Genomic DNA, 19,330 nt, shown 5'->3' on the forward strand with positions numbered 1-19,330 from the left:
GTATAGCAAGGCTGAACACTACTTTTACATTGCCCAATACTCCTAAACTTGTGTTTAGAGGAACATTGCTCAGTCCATGCTCCACTCTTGAGTTTTCCATTTACCCTGTCCTCTCCCCTCGACCTTCCTTTTGCCATCCTGACTAATATTTTCCTTTACAGTAACCTTGAAGAGAGATTTCCTTATCTGCATATATGACTAATCAGTAAGGTCTTATGATTATTATAAAGCAATTTGTTGGAGGTAGGAATTAGAGCGTGAAACTGGGACTGAGGAAGCCAGATTTGCAGACCTTGCTCTACTAATGACTGATTAGATATGGCCTTCAGCAAGTCAATTTGGCCTTGGTTTTCAGATGTGCTGATTTAATTATTAGTCTTTTGCCTCCAGCTTTCTTTTCTTCCTTATTCTAGGGGGAGGGAGGTGCCCACAGTATGCAAACCTGCTATTTCATTTTACCTCAAATATGTCTCAGTCTGGGGAGTCAAAAGTAGAAGTTGTTTTTGGAAATGGTGACATTGTGAATAATGTTCCTTGCCTATCTGCTGCTCATAGTCGCACTGAGGATGAGCTCTTTCTTGCAAAGTATTATGGGCAAATAAATGCACTGTGTGGCACAAAGTTACATTCTGAGAATTTGATTGTTTCTTCTTTATGCTTTACCTGTAACTTCTATGAATATTCCTGAATTTGTTAAAGAATCCGTAATCTGGGGAAGGAAAGCAAGGGTGAATTCTTAAAATTGAGGATTACAGACAGGGTAAATTCAGAGGTAATTCAGTATGAGAGAGAGGAAGGAGTAAAATCTCTGACAGCTGCATTTGTGAACTGTGATTCTACTGAATTCTTTATGTTCTCTTCCCCACAATTAACAGGTATAGCTAGAGACAGGAACGATTTATTGGAGTGAATGAATGCAAGAAATAAGTGTTTTGGAAATACCTAGGATCCATGTTTCCAGTTGTAATTAGGCAGTTGCTGTCTGTCTGAGAAGTGTCCTTAATGTTACTCTTTGGGGGTAGGTCAGGGGTCCTCTCCTTGGGCTGAATCATCTTTCTGAGATCCTGTGCTCTGTCTCCCAGCAGGAACCTTCTGAGCTGTGCTGGGCTGCACAGCTCCCACAGCTTCCCCCGCATCAGCCCGCACCCCCCGAGCCACTGGGCTTCAACCCCTCGCTGCCAGGTCCTTCTGCTCTACACAGAAGTAGCTCGTCCCATGTGCACATCTCCCATGTGCATGGCTGGAGAGAGGAGAGACCTTCACTGTTAGAGAAAGAGGAAGAGAGAAACAGAAAAGGGACAAGAGGGGCTGACATGAGCCATCTAGATTTTTTATTCTTGTCTCCCTCTGTCTCCCATCACACAGTCTGGACCTCCCAGGGCAGCCCCACTCTTGGGTTTGAGAATCATCGCATTAGGTTAGACAGTGAAAAAGGAGATGTGGGGTCCGGCAGAGGCAGTGAGAGCAGAGTTTTGCCGCAACAGATCCAGTTTCACTAACAGTTTGTAAACATCTATTAACCATCTTATTTTTTCTTTAAAGTGTCCTCAACTTGCAGTTTTGAGCCTTCTTTGGACTGAGATTGCCTGCTGGGGAGTCAGCACAGCGTGTCCCAGAATTGGGGACAGGAACTGCCCCGCATCCCGAGCCAGAAAGAGAGGTTAGCAGACACAGTGCCTCTGATGCGAGGGAAGTGCGCGTGCCTCCATCCCACCCACCCCCAGGCTACCCAAATTTTAAGATGAGTTGGCCATGGTCCAACAGTTGGCAGCATTTCATATACAAGTCCTCTAGACTGTGCTAAAGCACTGTGCGTTAAGAGCAGTCTTTCCTGGGCATTCCACACTCTTCCCCACACTTTCCTTTCTTTTAAGTCACCTGTGGTTTTTGGCTGCAATTAAGAAGGAAAAAATTTCTGGCAGTTCTGCCGTAGTCGGATTTGGCAGTTTCACCGGTTACTTCCAGTAATTATCTCCATGTCACAGATATGCCCTCAGTGCCAGTTTTAGGAAAACCTTCCACCTTTCTTGTGTTTGAGTAAGGAAATGGATTCTTTAGGAAATTGCTTTCCTCTGAGAACAGCCCCTTCTTTACAAACCCTCTTGCTGTGGTCTTTTGGAAAAGGCTGCATTCAAAATTTCAAATACGCTCATGTGCAAATCATTTCAATAGCTGACCTGCAGAATCTGCTGGCAGGGCTGCTGGAGGCAGTTTGCTCTGCTCACAGCTGCCTGCTTCGTTTTGGCAGCCGCACGCCTTCTGGTCCAGATGCCTGCAGCCTCTTGTCCAAGTTAGGAGCTAGACAAACTTTACACACTGTCCTGTAAATGCACCTCAGCTTATTATCTATGCGAAGAATTAGACCTAAAGCTCAGGCTGCCTTTTGCCTCCCAAAGTTATTTTAAATAGACCCAGTAAAGCTGGATTATGGATTTACAGTGGTGGATATGCCTGCTGGACTCCCACCGAGGAGGGGTGCGAATCATTGTGTTTCCTTGTAAGGGTATCTGCCCAACCACATAGCGGTGATGAACGCTGCCAGCCGGCCTGAGCAATAGCAGGCAGGCCTTTGAAAGCAGCAAAGCACATAGAGGCAGATCCTCCCGAAAGAGCAGATACCGAAGCAGATGTTAAGGCCACATCGAGGACCGCTGAGCGCAGCGGGGAGGGGGTTGTGGCAGGAGATTACTTCCAGGACGTGGATGTGAAATTCTTAGGTACGGCTCACAGCGTTTGTGTGCCTCTCTGTTTCAAATCCTCACAGCCCTGCCACAAGCCTCTTTTAAAAAGTTTTGCAGAGTTTTCCTAAGTTATTTTAAAAACAGGTCTTTGAAACAGTTTTTAAAAAGATTTTCAGATCCAAACGAAATGAGGGTAGATGCCCTAATGCATAAAGCAAAGAGCATGAGCTTTTTAGCATTGTTCTGCTGTGATGTTACATTCAGTGATGTTTCTGACATATTTTGAGGTCTGCAAGTAGACTGCCAGTTCACTGATTACTTTCTGACCTTGAGGTACAACCCATCTTTCAATTATCCTGTGACTCTGCTAATCCGGTTGCATGTCGGGGGGGGGGAGGAGCACCCGCAGTGTTAAATTACCTGCACATATGGACATACGGACACATCTGTACATCTGTTGAGTCACACGAACATAACCTCTCTTTGGCAATGCCTTGCTGTGGTTTCTCTCCAGATCTGGCACTCCAGACACAGAGTGCAGGCAGGAAAACACAGTGCTGCCCCATGGTTGGGCAGGAGTGTTGATCTGCTGGAGGGTAGGAAGGCTCTGCAGAGGGACCTGGACAGGCTGGATCGATGGGCCGAGGCCAACTGTATGAGATTCAACAAGGCCAAGTGCCGGGTCCTGCACTTCAGCCACAACAACCCCATGCAGCGCTACAGGCTTGGGGAAGAGTGGCTGGAAAGCTGCCTGGCGGAAAAGGACCTGGGGGTGCTGGTCGACAGCCGGCTGAACATGAGCCAGCAGTGTGCCCAGGAGGCCAAGAAGGCCAATGGCATCCTGGCCCATATCAGAAATAGTGTGGCCAGCAGGAGTAGGGAAGTGATCGTGCCCCTGTACTCGGCACTGGTGAGGCCGCACAGGCTCAAATCCTGTGTTCAGTTTTGGGCCCCTCACTACAAGAAGGACGTTGAGGTGCTGGAGCGTGTCCAGAGAAGGGCAACGAGGCTGGTGAGGGGTCTGGAGAACAAGTCTTATGAGGAGCGGCTGAGGGAACTGGGACTGTTTAGCCTGGAGAAGAGGAGGCTGAGGGGAGACTTCATCGCTCTCTACAACTACCTGAAAGGAGGTTGTAGCGAGGTGGGTGTTGGTCTCTTCTCCCAAGTAACAAGCGATAGGACGAGAGGAAATGGCCTCAAGTTGCGCCAGGGGAGGTTTAGATTGGACGTGAGGAAAAATTTCTTTACTGAAAAAGTGGTGAAACATTGGACCAGGCTGCCCAGGGAAGTGGTTGAGTCCCCATCCCTGGAGGTATTTAAAAGATGTGTAGATGAGGCGCTTAGGGACATGGTTTAGTGGGCATGGTGGTGTTGGGTCAATGGTTGGACTCAATGGTCTTAGAGGTCTTTTCCAACCTCTATGATTCTATGATTATGTGGGGGTCTGGTACTGCCCCTGCGGGACAAGAGGCAGAGGGTAAATGATGGAGACAGCGTACGACTGACGGGAATAAGCACTGATCAGCAGAACTCGAAGACAAACTGTGAGGAACAAAGACCATCCCTTTTAAAACAAAAATCATGCACTGTTTTTGCCAGATGTAGTTTTTTAACAGTTGGCGTTGGTGGGATTGCCTTTGTAACGGCAGCTACCCGGACAGATCTGGGATCCAGTTGGTATATGGCACAAAAGAAAGTGCTTGTGGCTCACGCAGGCTGGTGCTTTGTGCCCCAGAGTACTTTGTGTTCCTCTCCTATGTGGAGCTTTCCAGCCTCTGACTAGTGACATCTTACCTTGGTATCACTACAGTAGTCTCCCCTTGCCCTGGTGCCCAGCCTGTTTTCCTCTTGGGGAGCTCCATTTCGCCTGGAGGGATGGCTCAGCTGATGAAGCAGCTGCTGTACTGTGGCAGATTTCAGCCTGGTGCTATTAAAAAAAAAAAAATCAAAATTGGTTCCAGTTTATTCTAACCGTCTAAGCCCTAAACTGAAGCAGTTCAGCAGCTGCTTCATGAACAGCTGAGCTGCCTGTGCAGAGGGACCGGGAACCTCTGGGAGAGGGGCAGCTCAGACTGATAGCTGAGGGCAAGAGTAACTACTTGTGTCAGACCTCAGTCTCCAGGTGCAGCGGTTGCGTGGCAAATCTCAACATAGCAAAGAAAATCAGAGTTGCGGGAGATGTCTTCATGAGTCTGTAACAGAGTGGTTTTTATGTCAGTGACAGAAAAGAGAACATGTTGAAACAAAGTGTTCAAATGTTATAGAAAAACAGCTATATTTAGCTGCTCTAAAAATTGCTTAGTACCAGACATGAAGGAAATGGCTACGGCAACCTACGCTCCTCCAGTTTCACCTGTTGCGGTGTTTCTTAAGCCTAGAAATATCTATAAAATAAGTAACAAAGCCATTAAACCTTCCCCAGAAGAGGTGTAAACATACTAAATTCACTTGCCGAAGCAGCTATTGCTGAACTATGGATTGACCTTGAGCTGTGTCGATTTGCTGTAATGCAAACCATCTGCACGCTGAAACAATTAAAGCCTTCAGATCTCCTAGGAGTTTCCTTCCTCCGATTATAACTTATGTGCTGTGGTAGAACATAGAGGTAAACATCTAGTTAGCGTGGACCTCTGCGTCTGTGTAATTTTATGGTGCAGCACATACATACAAAACCATTTTCATTTGAAGTGGCAGTCGGCTTTCAAGTAGAAAATATAGCACATGCTTGGTACCAAATGCTGGAGTCATAGCTCGCGAAACAGCCTGAATTAGACACATCTGCTTCGCCTCCTCTGCTTCCCTTCCCCCCAGCCTCTCCTTTGGATGTACCATTTTCTGTGATTTTGAACCAAGTTTCCATAAAGCACAGGTCATGCTGGAGAGGCAGTGCTGAAATAGGGATCGCCCTTGTGTAAACGCCCCTGTGCGCGTGTCTAACTTAAACCCGCCTGCCTTCTCAAACAGCGGTATGTAAATAGTGCTTCTGTGCAGTGAGTCTGTGGCCAGGTCTGAAGAAAAAGGGTTGGATAATAATTACAAGTGATTTTATAAAAGTCTTGCTTACTTTACAACTAGTTCAGTTTCCAGAAGCTCAGAGTTCACACCTCTTTAAAGCTTTAAAAAAATCAACCTACAGCCACGGCGTCAGAGTTTGGACATTGATGTGGTGGGAAAATACCAGACATGTTGCTTCTGTAGCACCTCTGTACAATTTGCTATGTCCCGCGATTGGCAAAATTTCATTTGCAGTGAAAAACCTCTTTTCACATGTTCTTCCACCATTTCTCTTCATCCAAATGATAACAGCATGAAAATGTTGGATCATCCCTTTTCAAATCATGGTGAAGAGTAATCACCCAAGCTTAGTAAAATATGAAAAGAATTTTATTTTCTAAGAATAGTGCTTTTTTCTGATTTTAGAAAACACGCTTAACATTTTAAACAATGTAAACATAAGCAATGACTGTAAAATTAAATTAATTAAATATTTTGCTTTTCAAGTTAAGACTGAAAAATAATGAGTAGATACGGCACAGCTTCTGAGCCAGCCATGACTATTTCTTTCTGCAGCCAAAGGCCTCCATCCCAGGGAGTGACCCCTGGCCTCAGGAGGGGTAGTGCAGAGTGGCTCAGATCCACATTTCTCAGAGCTGAGCCCTCCTAGAGCAGGCTGTGTCCTACACCCCCGTACCCGTGGACTCAACATATGGCGTGCGTGTTTTATTGGTTCAAATTGCCTGGAAAATGTGAGGGGAGGCTGAGGGGGCGACGCTGGCTGGGATAGCGTAAGAGGATGGTGAAGAGCAGAGGAAGGCTGAGGGGTCCATGCTGCTGAGATGGCGTGATTTCTGGCGTTGACTGCCTCTGGAAGCACCTCTGGGCTTTGTTTTGAAGGAAGTGCACTGATTTGCTGTAAAAGAGGGCCCACAAATGAACTAACATGTAAAATAAGACTATCACAGCACCAGACCCTGGGACTGAGCTGGGAAGCTGAATTATTTGGCAGTGTAGGTCCAAGTCCTATAAATTGTAGGTCATATCTCTAACAAATAGGCAAAAGTATATCAAATGCCAGATTTACAGTTTCCTTTCTGACCTGAATACTGGCCTGTGTCTGACATATGCTGGAGGCTAGAGAAGTAAGGAGGGTCTTGGTCATGCCCTGCATTGCAGGGTTGGGGGGGGGGGCACGTGTTAAGCTGGAGGCTAGAGAAGTAAGGAGGGTCTTGGTCATGCCCTGCATTGCAGGGTTGGGGGGGGGGCACGTGTTAAGCTCAAGGCAGTCAGTCATGAAAGAGGCATTTCCCAGCTTACAAGTACTGGTCTTTGAGACCCAAATATATCCTGTTTGTGGTTTATTTTTTATAACATTGGTGTTTTTTTGGTAATGAAACAGATAAGAATAAGTCCTGTCAACTTGCCCTGCATCAGCCCAGGGCTCAGGCTCTGACCTCTTCACCCATGGCAGGACCAGACGTGGCAGCAGGCGGAGGCATAAATAGCTTCCTTCCCTCAGGGTGGGATGGTTCTCCTGCTGTATCTAAGTGCAAATGTTGCTTATTTTCCTTCTGGTCATCTCTTTTTTTCCCCGAAAGTGCTGTCGCTACATCTCAGTGATAAAATGTAGGTAGAGGAGAGCAAGAGCCGCACAGAAGCAGGAAACCTCTGACAAGGCTACGGCCCCGTGTGTTCTGCAGCTCTGCTGGACTTGTCATTGATGTAAGGCATCCACTCCCTCCCTTCCTTTTACCTCCGTACGTGAAGCCAGGAGGCTGACTTCAAATCTGCTAAATTGAGGATTCAAGGTGCTGTGCACATCATTCCACAGTTTTGAAAGAAAAAAGAAGCACCATATATTCTTTTTTTCCTTGTCTCTTTTCTACTTCTCCAGTAACTTCTCAGCCCTGACACATATGCTTTCTTTAGCTGCCCTTTCATGTAGTGTACTTTTCCCATAATAATCCTTTTTAATTTTTCAGTATATTTTTTCTCTAAATCTTCCTCCAGAATTAGAAACATACATCTCAGCTTTCCTAGACATGTGCTCTTTTTCCACCCAGAAATTTGTCTGGTCATTTGTTCTGGGATTTTCAGGAATACTGATAGCAAAATCTGATTCTTATTTCAAAATACTACCTTTTTTTGTTTGGTTTTTACTTTGGCCGATTTGCCTGTTTCTCACTTCTGTTTTTTTCCAGTCCCTGCACTCCTGTCTCTTCTTTAAACTGTCCTACTTTTTTTATCCCCGCACTGGTGCTCTCGCAATGGGGGAGGAAGAGCATGACAGCAAAGGTGGGAATTGGGAAGCCTTAGGCCGGTGAATGGGACATGGACCAAATGTGAAAGGAGTTAGTGAGAGTTAGCTAAAAGAAAGGCTGATTCAGGGCAAAATTTTCAAAGGTGGTCACATCCTACTGAAAACGTGAAGAATGTTAATCTTGTGCAGCACTGCAGAAGTACAGGGTGAAAAAAAAATTAATTACCTTGCATTAGCAGCTGGCAGCTCCTCCGTTGCGTGCTGGGCTTGCAAGCCGGGGAGCAAGTGGGCAGGCACGAGCACGCAAGCAGGGCTGCTCTGCTGCAACCCCCAGCATTTCAGCTGGCAGGGCTGGCTCAGCAGGCATAGGGCACTGCACTTTGAGGCTAATTTTTTCAGATTTTTCCAGCTAAGGGTGGACTGGATGGATTAGACAAGCATTTCAGCAACAAATTCTCAGATCTGTTGTCCTGTCAAATAGCACTGTCTTTCTGGGATGCTTGTCTTCATGGGCTGTTGTCAAGATGATTTACTAGAAAGTCCTAAACTTGCAGGGACAGTTTCTAGGGAGTTTCTACTATCTATCACAATCAGACTTATTAAACAGAGCAAAATGTCATCTTGTACACAGTATGACAGGACAATTTCTTGTTCTTTGTTTAGGAAATGACAATGTGGATGTGATTCCCTGACCAGAAGGCCCCTTCCCCCACCAATTCACTGGTTTGAGGACAGATGCTGGGAATCAGATTGCAGCTAGAGCGCATTAGGGCTCACATTTTCGTGGTATCCACAAGCATGCTGAGCTTCCACAGTTGTGGTTTCTATACTTAAAACAGAAGGTCCTAGTTAATTTTACTGCCCTGAGTATTCTTACATACTGTTGGCAATTAGGAAGAGAATCAAAAGTAGGAGAACGTCTGTTTTCTGTACACTTTATTATAGAATATTTCCTTAAGATTATATTTTCTCTAGTAGCTCTACTGGTTACCCTGGCAAAGCAAGGGTGCTTACAGAGAATTAGATGACAGAGCTCCCAGGCCTCTGAGTTTCCCTTATGCCAACCTTAGCTTGTACTTATGTCTGACTATTCACATCAGTGGGATTGTGCAAGTAAGGATGAATTCTTCTTCAATGTTTATTGGGTCAGGGCTTTGGGGCTACATCTGGGTGCTGACAGACTTGTGATCTGACATTGTTAGGGCTGGCTACAGCATAAGCTAAAAAGGCCATTGCTGGAGGGAACAGATTGCCAGATGGCACATCCACTGATCTGTCTGGGCCACAGAAATCCAGCCTTTGAAACGGGAGTGAGGGGCAGGGCAAGACTCAGTTCAGTACATTTGCACAGCTCTTTGAAACTCTCTGATTAAATGTATGACAGACATACAAAATATTTGTTCATCATTTGTACTGTAAAATCTACCTTTCCATATCTGTGACAAGAAAGTACCTGTTTAATAATGCAGTTTATAGTCAACGACTGGCAAACATCTCTGTTTTGGAGAGCACTGCTGCCTAATCGGGTTGCAAATAACCTGGAAGAAAAATGCATACAAGTAGAGGATTGCTTTATGAGCTTTATGCAAATAATTTCAAAGACAGTGGGAGTCTCTCAGTTGGTCCAGGTGGGTTTGGGGCCAGGGCAGGATGTGGGGAGTTTGGCACTTGCACTGCAGGATGAGGTCAGACTCCATGGCAGTGTCTTCAAACTGCAGAAGTACTTGCTGAAGGCTGTACTTGTGGTCTTACACTGGCCAATCTTGAGTCATCTTGCTAAGCTGGATCAACAACACATCTTTTTGGAGATAAAAAAGGGTATTGCCTGAATATTCTGGGAAACTGTTAAATGCTAACCCAAGGATGATGGTAATTCCAAAACTGTCAGGAAGGGTACAGTTTTATCTCTATAGCTTTAGGTAGGAACCAAGATAAAGTCCACAATCCTCCAAACTATGTGCCTGTTTAAAATAATGAGTAGCTCTATTGATTTCAGTAGGACTGTGCATGTGGGTAGGTGGCCATGTTTCCAGCATCGTAAAAAAGGAGACAAGCACAATCTTCTCGTTCCATCCCCTTTCTGTCCCCCTTCAAAATAATGTAGGTCTGACTGCTCCGAGCACAACCCCCAGATGGGATGGGGGAGGTGAACTTGCTCTGGGTTCTGTTATCTTCTGACCAGTCCGAGTATGGTAGATGAAGACCATGGAATCGGTGCGTGACTGCAAGTATGTGAACATGTGAGTAAGAAAGCGATTACGTGGGTTATTTTTAGCTTCCAGGTATCCCTTTCGTTTTGAGGATTTTGGATGAGAGTCACACCAAGGGGGCTTAAGGGGCTGGGCAGAATTAAGAATTTTAGGAGCTGGAAAAGGATTCCTGACAACGCCGTCTAAGGTTGTATCTGCCATAGCAAGTACATGTCCCCATGGCATTTCTTCACCAGGAGATGGAGAGAGGCTGTTTAGCTGGCTCCTGTTTGTTTTCAGTCTGCACTCATGTGCTTGTGTGGCTGGAATGACCTTGTTTGAATTAACAAGTCGCTGAGTATGAATCAAAGGGTAATTGTCATTGCTGCCAGTGGTACTAAACAGACCTGAGCTATTAATTCAAGACAAATGGGAGAAATGAGTAAACAGAAAGTTTACTGGTGTAAGGAAACTACAGGCCTGAGTGGATGTTCTGTGTTGGTTGTATTTCAACTTTATTGCTTTGCTTTGATCGTTTGAAATTACCACTGTTTTCAGCTAGAATGTTAAAAAAACTAAAGCCACACGATTTGCGAATTATTTTTTCTGATTTTAAAGGGACAGTCTGTTACAAACTGTCTTTTCTTCCTCTGCAACTTGTTTTTGGGTAGTCTTTGCTATACAGCCATAATTTGCATAATGAACATGATGAAATAATTATATTTCTCTGTAAATATGTTACAAATAAGCCAAATCCAACGTGCTATTAGGTACTTTTGGATTTCAGTCCTAAGCATATCTTAAGATTTAGCATGTCCCATAGGGACTAGTGATGGATAAAACTATGTCCATGGTCAAGCCTTTACAGGATCAGGGCTGGCGCTTTCAAAGACATGTGAAGGTGGAAAGTAAGAGGGAGAGAGCGAACTGCAGGACACCAGAAGCGACCAGAAGAGTTCCTGAAGCAGACAGGGGCTGGGGGCATCTTGCAAATTCATAGCAATTATAATTATAAATACTGCTAGGGTCATTAATGAAACTCTTCCTGCCAAACACTGGTGACACCAGGGGATATTCATGCAGGTTTAGCGGGAGGTAAGGAAGTTTAGTCCCTGCGCTGACCCTTTCCCTCCCACAGCCCACGTCCTGCTTCCCTTCACTGGTCCCACCCCGCCGGAGGCTGCTGCCCACGGCTACGGGGCCACTGCAGGTCCTGCTTGCCGGAGCATGTAAGCACCCTTGCAGGGTTTCACCCAGGCAGGACTGAAGTCAGGGGAGGTAAGAAAGGAGGAATCTGTAGACTCTTCTCATAAGATCTCCACATTACTGTTTTTATTTTAATAGAAACATAGTCTTAAATGCTGCAGGACTCTCCAAGCCTATACCCCAGCTTGCTTTCAGCTTTCCTGCTCCTTTGACCCAGTGCCTTTTGATGTAGTCTGGCAAAAATCTGGAGAAAAGTCCAAGGTTTGTGTGTAGACCTGAGCATCTTGGTCTCAGAGCTCAAAGCAGCATTACTGGCCAAGTGAATGTTTAGTAGCTTTCCCATTTTAATGAGTCCTCCCAGTTTCTATGTCAGAGGGCTGAGAGGATGTTTTAGAAACATGTAAACATCATGCAGTTGCTGATTGAGTTAATGTAAACTCTATAGGATGTTTTATCAGTTGTCCCTTTGTTTAGTCTGGGAAGCAGAAGAATGGGGGGAACAAAAAGAGTCCTCAAATCCCCAAAAGGTTGCTATAAAAAACAGGGATGGACTGTTCTCCCTCTCTTTCTTTTGCTAAGAAGCAAATGGGCAAGGTTAAAGATTTAAAATGGGATGTTAGGAAAAACTTTCCAACTCAGTAAATAGCTTAAACACTGGAAGGGATGACCTACGGGGGAGATGTTACACTACCATACTCTCTGTCAAGAATGGGTTAGCTAAAGGTCTGTTAGGGATGGTGTAAAGTCCTTGGTTCTTCTTCAGAGCAGGGGACGAATTTATTGAACTACCCCTTGTAATCCTGTTCAACCATACTTTCCCGTGGTATTGTGATCACTTCAATAAAGTGATATTTTAATATAAATAAACAAATGAAGCTGTAGGACCTTGTGAAGCAGTCCACCTGTATGAAATTCGATGTCTGGTTCTAAGGGTTATTTCAGTTATGGTAGTTGAAAGTCCTAATCCTTGCCAGATTCATAAAATTATTCACACCTGTTTTGCCATTTAGGAAGTTCAGCTTTAATTTTCACTTTTCTGGAAGCTATGCCTGATGTTTCATTTCTCTGAACTGACTCTCCAAAACCACAAAGTGATTTAAAGCTGAATTTTATCCTTGAATGTAACAGTGATTTTAAATATTGTTTTTCCCCCTACACAACAAAAAGCTGTGTATGACACAGGTTATCTTTGCCTGTGATTGCTTTTTATTAATATTTTATTCATGAGACTCTTGCTTTGGAACACAGAGTACCCATTACTATTTTTGGTTGTTACTTGAGTCACCACTTTTAAACTGGCTTGAATGGGCTCTAGTTTAAAAATATCCTGAAATTCTACCTGTGTCATCAAGCTTTAATAAAAAACCAAAAAAAGTTTCTTCTTTTCTTCACAGGTGCATTTGTAGCACTACTTGCTACTTCAACTTAGCTGTTAATTTAAAAAGAAAGCATCTCCTTCTTCTTGCAGTTGCCTGTGTGATCGCCAGCTTAATTTCTCACTGGGTTGAATTATTTCTTGGGAGGACTGATTAAGAGTCTCATAGCGCTTGTTGATGTTTTAAATCTCTCTCCTGTACCACATTCCTTGGCTTTTAACATCATTATTTTAACCTAGTGCTTCAATAATTCTACTAAAGAACAAGTATGCTTTCAGAAAGCTTATTACAAACTTCATCTTGAGACATGGCTGTCTTTGTTTTCATTATGCAGTGTTATTTTTTTTTGTTGACTGTTTAAGAGGCCTGTCAGAGTGAACCAAAAATAACGCAAGGCGGGTAGTGTAGAGGTTTCAATGCAGCACCTAACAAAGAGCCTTGGATGAATCTTACCTAGGTAAGATCAAGAAGTCAATTTGAGAAGGTGCAAAAGTACTTGTCTGGGGACAGAGACGTTAAAAATATGAACAGAGAGTAGCCTGGGAACAGTGAAATCCACAGGGGTAACGATTCATCTTTAAGTATCAGCCTTGCAAAATACTTGATAGGATTTGGATATGTTATTTGCAAGCACCAAGCAAATCAAAATTGAAAGGCATCACATCTGTTTGTACCTTCATGTGAATTGTTTGATTCAGTGTCACATCTGAAAAAAAAAAAAGTAAAAAATCACTGTCAAATTAAAAATTAAAAATAAAAAAAAAATCATTGTCAAAATTAGTAGGCTTAAAAACAGAGCTATAGTTGAGGAGTGAACTCATATTGGAAGATATATCACAAAGAACTTAGACGTATTTTCTCCATTGTTCTTTGTTGCAGCAGGAGAAAACGATACTGTAAATCTTTTGGTGTTATCAATAGAAATCATGCTTGACAGACAAGGTGAATGCCATGCCTTGCTGCCAGAGAACATATAAACTCGAGCCTAGGACTTGCAACTGATCTTGCACAGATGGACTCGAGCTCCCTTGCAGCAGCTTATTGTCTAAATGATCCTCTTTGCCAGCTCAATGGTCCACCCACACACTATCAGGTTTGAGGCCGCGGCCAAGCAAACAGGCTATGCACACAGTGCCTTTTGTTGCTGGGGAGTCTGTCAAGTGTGCCAGCGGATAACATTTAAAACCGCCTTTGTAGTTTGAAAACGCAAATCCCCTTTTGTAGCACACCCGAGTCACTTAAAAACCTTCACCTTAATCGTGATCATGGTCAGGGGCGTTATGTCCAAAAGCTTTGTAAACTGAGGTTGCTGGGTCTTGGACAGGTTCAGAGGCACACCTGGCAGATCTCTGGTGGGACTTCCTTTTGGCATGGGGCTGGTCTTGGCAAGCCAGGTAACACAAAGCTCATTTGTCTAAAGCAAGCATTTTAATGTTTTAGTCGCATTCAAGTAACTTGGCATTCAACTTAAAGCTATCTTGAATACCATGGGGCTTTACAGTGCCAACAAGTAAGCTCAAGATCTGACACATTCGCATCTATGCTGTTAGACTCAATTATTTGTTTTTAAAAGCTATGCAACCTTCTAATCTGCCAGATGCCAAAACTCCATACAAAAATCTGGGAGAATCAGAGTTGATGGGAAAGTAAGGATTTAACACCTCCCAAACTGATTAACTGGTTTTAGTTCTCAGTGTGAGTTGTTTTGCTGGTGTTAAGGTGACTTTATCAATATGTACGGCATACTGGTGCGGGAAAAGCACCTAACGGGCAGAAACAGACCCAGTCCCCACTTGGGGGGGGGGGGACAGGAATGGCCACACATAGCAGATGAGGAGTTTGTAGATGGGGATGGGGAAGAGGGAAAGGAGACGTCAGCTAGTGGCATCCCAGATACATCTGTGGCTGAGTATTGAGACCACGGGAACTGATATATTGGCTTAGACCGTGGCTTGGTAAACACGCAGCTTCGAATCTGTTTAATCTAAGGCTGTGCTGTTGCTGAAAGGTGTAGCCTGCCCTCCTTCCTGATCCCCACAGCCCCGTCTCCCGGGGTTTGCTCCGGCGGCGAGTGGCTGATGTGACTCACTTCCCCCCACAGGACCACTGCCGTGGCACGGGGGGGACAGCAGGAATACCGGGCTGAGGGCGTGCAGGAAAGGCAAGTCTGCTTTTTCGGGCAGCTGTGTAGCCTTAGGAAGCCGTACCTTAAACCCAGTATCCTGTCTGTGACAGTGACCAGCCCTAGATAAATTAAGGGAAGACATGAGAAACTCTGAAGCAGGTAATTACGGAGTGACTTGGCCTTCAGGCATTGTCTGTCATTTCCCCCATTAACGACGAGTTTGATGTACGCCCTGCATCTTATCAGTACTTTTGTGCTTTTAAATATGTTTCCCAGTTGCAGCTCTGGATATTCTTGCTATCTGTACACGTATCTAATCTCTGCTGAGTCTTCACAAGCCTCGCTCCTCCTTACGCCCTGGGGCGATGAATTCCATTGACTTAATAGTCCGTGGGCCTGATCACGGAGGAGAGGCCAGGGCCAGCCACCCACAGCAGCTGCGGGAATTCAAGGTTGTTATTGCTCAGCACGATTGGGTCTGCTACCAGCTGCAAAGCTTAAATTCAAAGATTACTGGAAGAACAAAGCAGGAGAGGCTTGCAGTTGTTTTGCCATTGGTTATTTTTTAATAACTTTGTTCTTACAGGCGCATAGGAGAGTGAAATCAGGTCATTATTAGGAAAAAGTTTGGGAACCTCTTTCTTTAGCAAGGCCCCCCTTCACTGCCTCGTTGCTTGTAATTAATGAGGGGGCATGCTGAGGTATCAGCACAGCGGCCGGGAGGAGGGTCAGTAACTCCAGCCCACGCCCGTGCTTTGATCTTCCGCCTCCCCCCTCGCCGCCCCGCGGCAGTCGGGCCCCGGCACCCGGCTGCTGGGCTCGCCGTGCCGGCGGGACCCCCCCCGCTCAGGCCGGGCCGGTGTTTCGGGGCCCGGGGGGCGGGAAGCGGTCGGCCCCCGCCCCCTCACCTGCTGCCCGGGGCGGGCGTCCCGCGGGGCGGGCGGGGGCGTCGCCGCCCGGCCGGGCTCGGAGCGGCGCTGCCCGCGGAAACTTGTGCGGCAGGAAGGGAGCGGAGGGCGGGAGCGGAGCCGCCAGAGCAGCAGCTCCTCCTCCTGCGCCCCGGGCCCGGCGGCGCTGGGAGAGGAGCGGCAGCGGCGGGGCCCCATGCGGCGGCCGGGACGGCGCTCTCCGCCGCCCGGCCCCAGCAGCAGCAGCACCACCAGCAGCCGCCGCCGCCGATGACCTGGACCAGCAGCATGAGCAGCGGCTACAGCAGCCTGGAGGAGGAGGAGTCCGAGGAGTTCTTCTTCACCGCCCGCACCTCCTTCTTCAGGAGGCCGCCGGGCAAGACCCGGGCCGCCCCGCAAGTAAGTGCCGTGCGCTGGGCTGGGGGGTGGCCTCGCCCCGCGGGGCCGGCTGCCGCCGTGCCGTGCCGGGCCGTGCCGGGCCGCCTCCCTCCCTGCGGCCTCGGCCTCCACGTGTCCGCCACCCCCTCCCCCACGGGGAAGGACCCGCGGGAGCCGCGCGGGCCCCGGGACGGGGCGGGGAGGAGGCGGCGGGGAAGGGCTTCACTCGCCCCCGGGCTTCGAGCCCTGCGGCCGGGCTCCTGCGCGGGCCGAAGGTCTCTCCGGGGAGACCGGTGGCAGCTCCGGGAGCCCGCCGGGGTGCCCCGCTCGGAAACCGGCCTGAGGGAGCTGGACTGCAAGTCTGACCCCCCCAGAGCCCGGCGGGCTGGGGATGTGATCAAAAATCACATGTTTCTGTGGTGAGTAACCGTGCTATCGGCCCTGCTGTCGGCTCTGCTGGCAGCTCTCCGCTGGGGTACGGCAGGGTCTGCCTCTTCACTCCTCTCAGAGCTCATTTCGAGATGAATGACAGCCTCTTCAGCTGTTTTGTTGGCAGAGAAAGGCCCTCAGAAGTGTTTAAGTGTCTTGGTTTAAGCATTCAGGCTCAGGAAATCAACTGCAAGTGGGCTTTGAAGTGAAGAACTGATTAAAAACAAAGCAAAAACCCAAACCAACCCCTTTTGTGGTCAGCCTTGAAATTTCAGTGGAGGACTACAGGCAGAGTGCGAAGTGTTGGTGTGCTGAGGAAGCCTTGCCATAACAAAACCAGCCTCTCTCCTAGCAGTAGAACTTGTGTCAGGGATACAAAATGGAACAGTCCCTGTCCGATCCAGAGCAGTCGTTAAACCATATAGGGTAAACGTCACGTTTCTTCAGCTAAGCAGTCCTGCCCCCTCTCATTTCTCTCTTCCCAAAGTGTAGGATCTCTTTCTAGAGGTGGTTTGTATCTTTGGAAACTATAAGCTAGTGAGCCTGTTTTGCTTATGCTACCTCTTCTTCCCCTGCTCCTGCTGTTGGCTGTGGCTTCTCCCTGTTCAGCGCCTGTTTCTTTGTACAAACTTTTGGTGTTTTTTCCTCACTGCACTTTGGTGTCGGTATTACTGCTGCTATGGAGACCTAGTTATAAACTTGCTTGTCAAAGCCTGGATACCTCAGGTGCCCTCTGGCCCACCTGTGGGGCTTGTCAAGACCCATCGTTCGTTGCCCATGTCCGTTCCTCTAGGCTATGTTGTGCTGCAGAAAGCCAGCCCTTGTTTCTGTTTCTCCAAGGTTCTCCATCTGTTACACCCTGTTTGTGATTTGCTTGTAACTTAAGCCCTCTAACTGCCCCTCAGGAAACTCCTGCTCCTGTTGGAGGAAGTGCACAGAGCTTTCTTGAGCTTTAGCTTCCTTTGCAAAGTTTGGCAGGGAGCCTGGGCACACCCTCTCCCTACACCTGAGCTCGGGTACCTTGTGCAGATAGGCTGGGACCAGCTTTTTATCAGATCATGGCTGCTTCCCCAGGGTGCTTCTTGCTGCACCCCTCCTCAGGGGTCGTCTTTCTCACCCATCTTGAGTTTCAGCCTCCCACTAACCTGAGGGACTCTGTGGAAGCTGGCAAGTCCTGCTGAGTGTCCTTGAACTTCATCTGCTAACCTATTTGGCCGGTGTTGGCTGCCACCTGGCCGTTACAGAGGAGGATCATGGTGTGACAGTACTGTGCGAACAGATACCTAGCTGCTGTCAGGCTGTGTGTAACTGCTGTGTCATGAGATGTGAGAAGGCCCAGGGCTTGATTCAGATCCTAAAAACATAAAGACACACATATGGTGTGTCTTTATAACGCTGTTGTATGAGTTGTCTTACTAAATACTAGTTGTATAAGTAGTAAATTTTGCAAACACGTAGATCGCTGTATGTGATGTTAACCTTTCCAAGCAAAGGGGGATGGAAAAAAAAAAAACTTAGAATTTGATACTGTGCTCTAGTAGTGTTTCCCAAAAGAATACTACAGTGAGGTGCTGCAGGGTACATGCTTAAGTATGTATTGAGTAGCCTGGAAGAAATTCATCTGTATTGCTGACTCTGCAGCGTCAGAAATGCTCAGCTAAATGTTTCTAGTCATGAAGTTATTATCAGTTGCTCTGAGCTGCTGAGTTGTAGAGGAAAGAAAAAAAAAAAATCCCCGAACAATGCTGAATGTAGATTTCAACAGTCATGTGGCCAGTAAGAGTGAGTTTCCCCTTCCAGCAATAACAATCATAATAAGTCTCTTTGTACGGATGAGGATGATACTTTTGGTTTGTATTTGAGGTTTAGTCAAAAAATGCATACTATGTCCCCTTGAGCGAAGAGAAAAGAGGGGAGCTGTTAGTTATTGTTTCTGTGTCTTTCTCAACTATACAGATACTAAGTTTTGCAGTGTGGTGTTTTTTTTTTTTTTCTTGTAGAAGACTTAAGTGCTGGCAATTACTTTTATTCTTCTGTCTTAGCTCCCTCTGCCCCCTTTCTCGTGGGGAAGAAATGGGTTAGAGCGTTTGGCTTGCAGCTGTGTCTGCAGAAAAACTCAGTAGTAGCGTTTGGACTTGTTTTGTATGGATTTCCAAAGAAAAGAAGGAAAAAAGGAAATTAAGTAGCTGGGTGAATTTTTGTCTTCCGTTTAATGGGACAGGGATGGGCTTACTTATGTACCTCAGTTTCTGCAGCTAAGACAGGATTAATGAATGGATTGATACCAATTCTGGTGTAAAAATCTTGTGATAGTACCTTCAGGCTTTGCCTAAGATGGCTCATTTTCTGCAGGGTGGTTAAAGGTTTGTCTCTTCCTCTCTCTCTACCACTTCTAAAAAAAAAAAAAATTGAAGCATAAACCCCATTACCGTGTATGACAGGCAGCATGGTATTTTGGGGCCAAGCAGCGGCCCCAAAGCAATTTCTTAAGCAAGAAATACTTTAATCTGAGGGCAATGTGCATAAAATGCAGGCTGCTTTATGCTATGGTGGTGTTCATGAAGTTTAGCTTTATTTAAGGTTTCTTATCTTCTGTGGCTGTTGTAAAATTTAAGTATTGGAGGCTAGATTAAGCTCAGTGTGGCCCTGTTCCGTGTTTGCAATGACTCAATAAATGAAAAAGGAGGAACTGTAAATATTTTTGTCCTGCCAGTGTGACTGGTAAGGTAAAGTTATCCATGTGCATAGGCTTTTGCAAGATCAGACCCGTGCTTCTGTATG

At 46.3% G+C, this 19,330-nt stretch overlaps 1 protein-coding gene across 2 annotated transcripts in view; it reads left to right on the top strand.

Moving 5' to 3' along the window:
- The window catches only part of RASSF3 (Ras association domain family member 3), a 101,712-nt gene that overhangs the window by 32,416 nt on the left and 49,966 nt on the right, over positions 1–19,330 (top strand). The window contains exon 1 of one of the 2 annotated variants that reach the window (XM_076332238.1): positions 15,898–16,141. The exons of the other annotated variant lie outside the window; for it this stretch is intronic. Within the exon in view, the coding sequence (XP_076188353.1) occupies positions 16,013–16,141 (129 nt within the window). The 5' untranslated portion in view covers positions 15,898–16,012. Of the gene's footprint in view, positions 1–15,897; positions 16,142–19,330 lie in introns of those variants that run through there. 2 annotated transcript variants of the gene reach the window in all.

This window comes from Aptenodytes patagonicus, chromosome 1, assembly GCF_965638725.1.
Source record: "Aptenodytes patagonicus chromosome 1, bAptPat1.pri.cur, whole genome shotgun sequence".
NCBI classification, from domain to species: domain Eukaryota; kingdom Metazoa; phylum Chordata; class Aves; order Sphenisciformes; family Spheniscidae; genus Aptenodytes; species Aptenodytes patagonicus.